Source organism: Galeopterus variegatus, unplaced genomic scaffold (assembly GCF_000696425.1).
Source record: "Galeopterus variegatus unplaced genomic scaffold, G_variegatus-3.0.2 Scaffold15171, whole genome shotgun sequence".
Classification (NCBI taxonomy): Eukaryota; Metazoa; Chordata; class Mammalia; order Dermoptera; family Cynocephalidae; genus Galeopterus; species Galeopterus variegatus.
In genome coordinates, this window is record NW_007741282.1 from 1 (window position 1) to 801 (window position 801).

The window sequence follows — 801 nt, forward strand, 5'->3', positions numbered from 1 at the left end:
TGGTAAGGACTGCAGATCGGTTCGTCTAAACTTGGGGTTTGGGCCTCCTGTCGTGGGCCTGTTCTTATGCTTAGTATAGGTTGCCTCTTTGTACACAGCCTATTCCTCCAGAGACAGACTCTTGAGCCAGAGATCCAGGTCCACCTTGTACTGTTTCTGCAGCTCCTCAGCCTGGCTCTATAATATTCCTTCAGGCCCTGTGGGATGCGCTGCCAGCATCTGCCAATCTCCACCATCCGTTCCCTCAGGGGCACAGGTTGCAGCTCCCTACTCGACCACGAATCTTGGTGAAACTTGTGGTATCCATTCATAGGGGGCTTCCTGGGCTCTCCATGGAATTTCATCTTCTTGGAAAATTCGTCAGTTTCTGGAGGAGACCTCATTTCTTTCACATTTCTCTCAAACTTCTGTTGGGTTTTGATTTGGCTCCTCTTGGGGACACCAGATTTCTTGGAGTCCTCAACTAGATCAGGGTGGTCTTTTCTGAACTGAGCCAGTTTTTCCTCAAACTCTTGCTTCCCCTTTTGGAAATCCTCAATATATTTCTGCTTTATCTGCTTTGGGAGCTCCTTGTACTTCTTCGCGCTATAATATTTACACATTTAACTTATAACATTTTCGATATATTGGGTTAAATAATATATATGTAATTTTACCCGCTTATTTTTATGCTTCTTAATGTGGCTACTAGAAAATTTTATTTTATTTTATTTGTTTATCATTCAAAAAATATTTATTGGAGCATATCTTTGTTTAAAATTTATTTATTTTTTATTTTAATTTATCAATATACAATGTAGT

The 801-nt window shown here is 40.3% G+C and overlaps 1 protein-coding gene across 1 annotated transcript; it reads right to left on the reverse strand.

Annotated features, from left to right (window-relative positions):
* Nucleotides 1-10: 10 nt before the first annotated feature.
* LOC103582174 (putative upstream-binding factor 1-like protein 1) lies at nt 11-602 on the reverse strand (the record flags this gene model as incomplete). Its single annotated transcript, XM_008563840.1, is given in 2 exon segments — nt 11-179; nt 182-602. Coding segments are annotated over 2 exon segments (590 nt in total), but the record flags the coding sequence as incomplete, so codon positions are not given.
* Between the last annotated feature and the right edge of the window lie 199 nt (nt 603-801).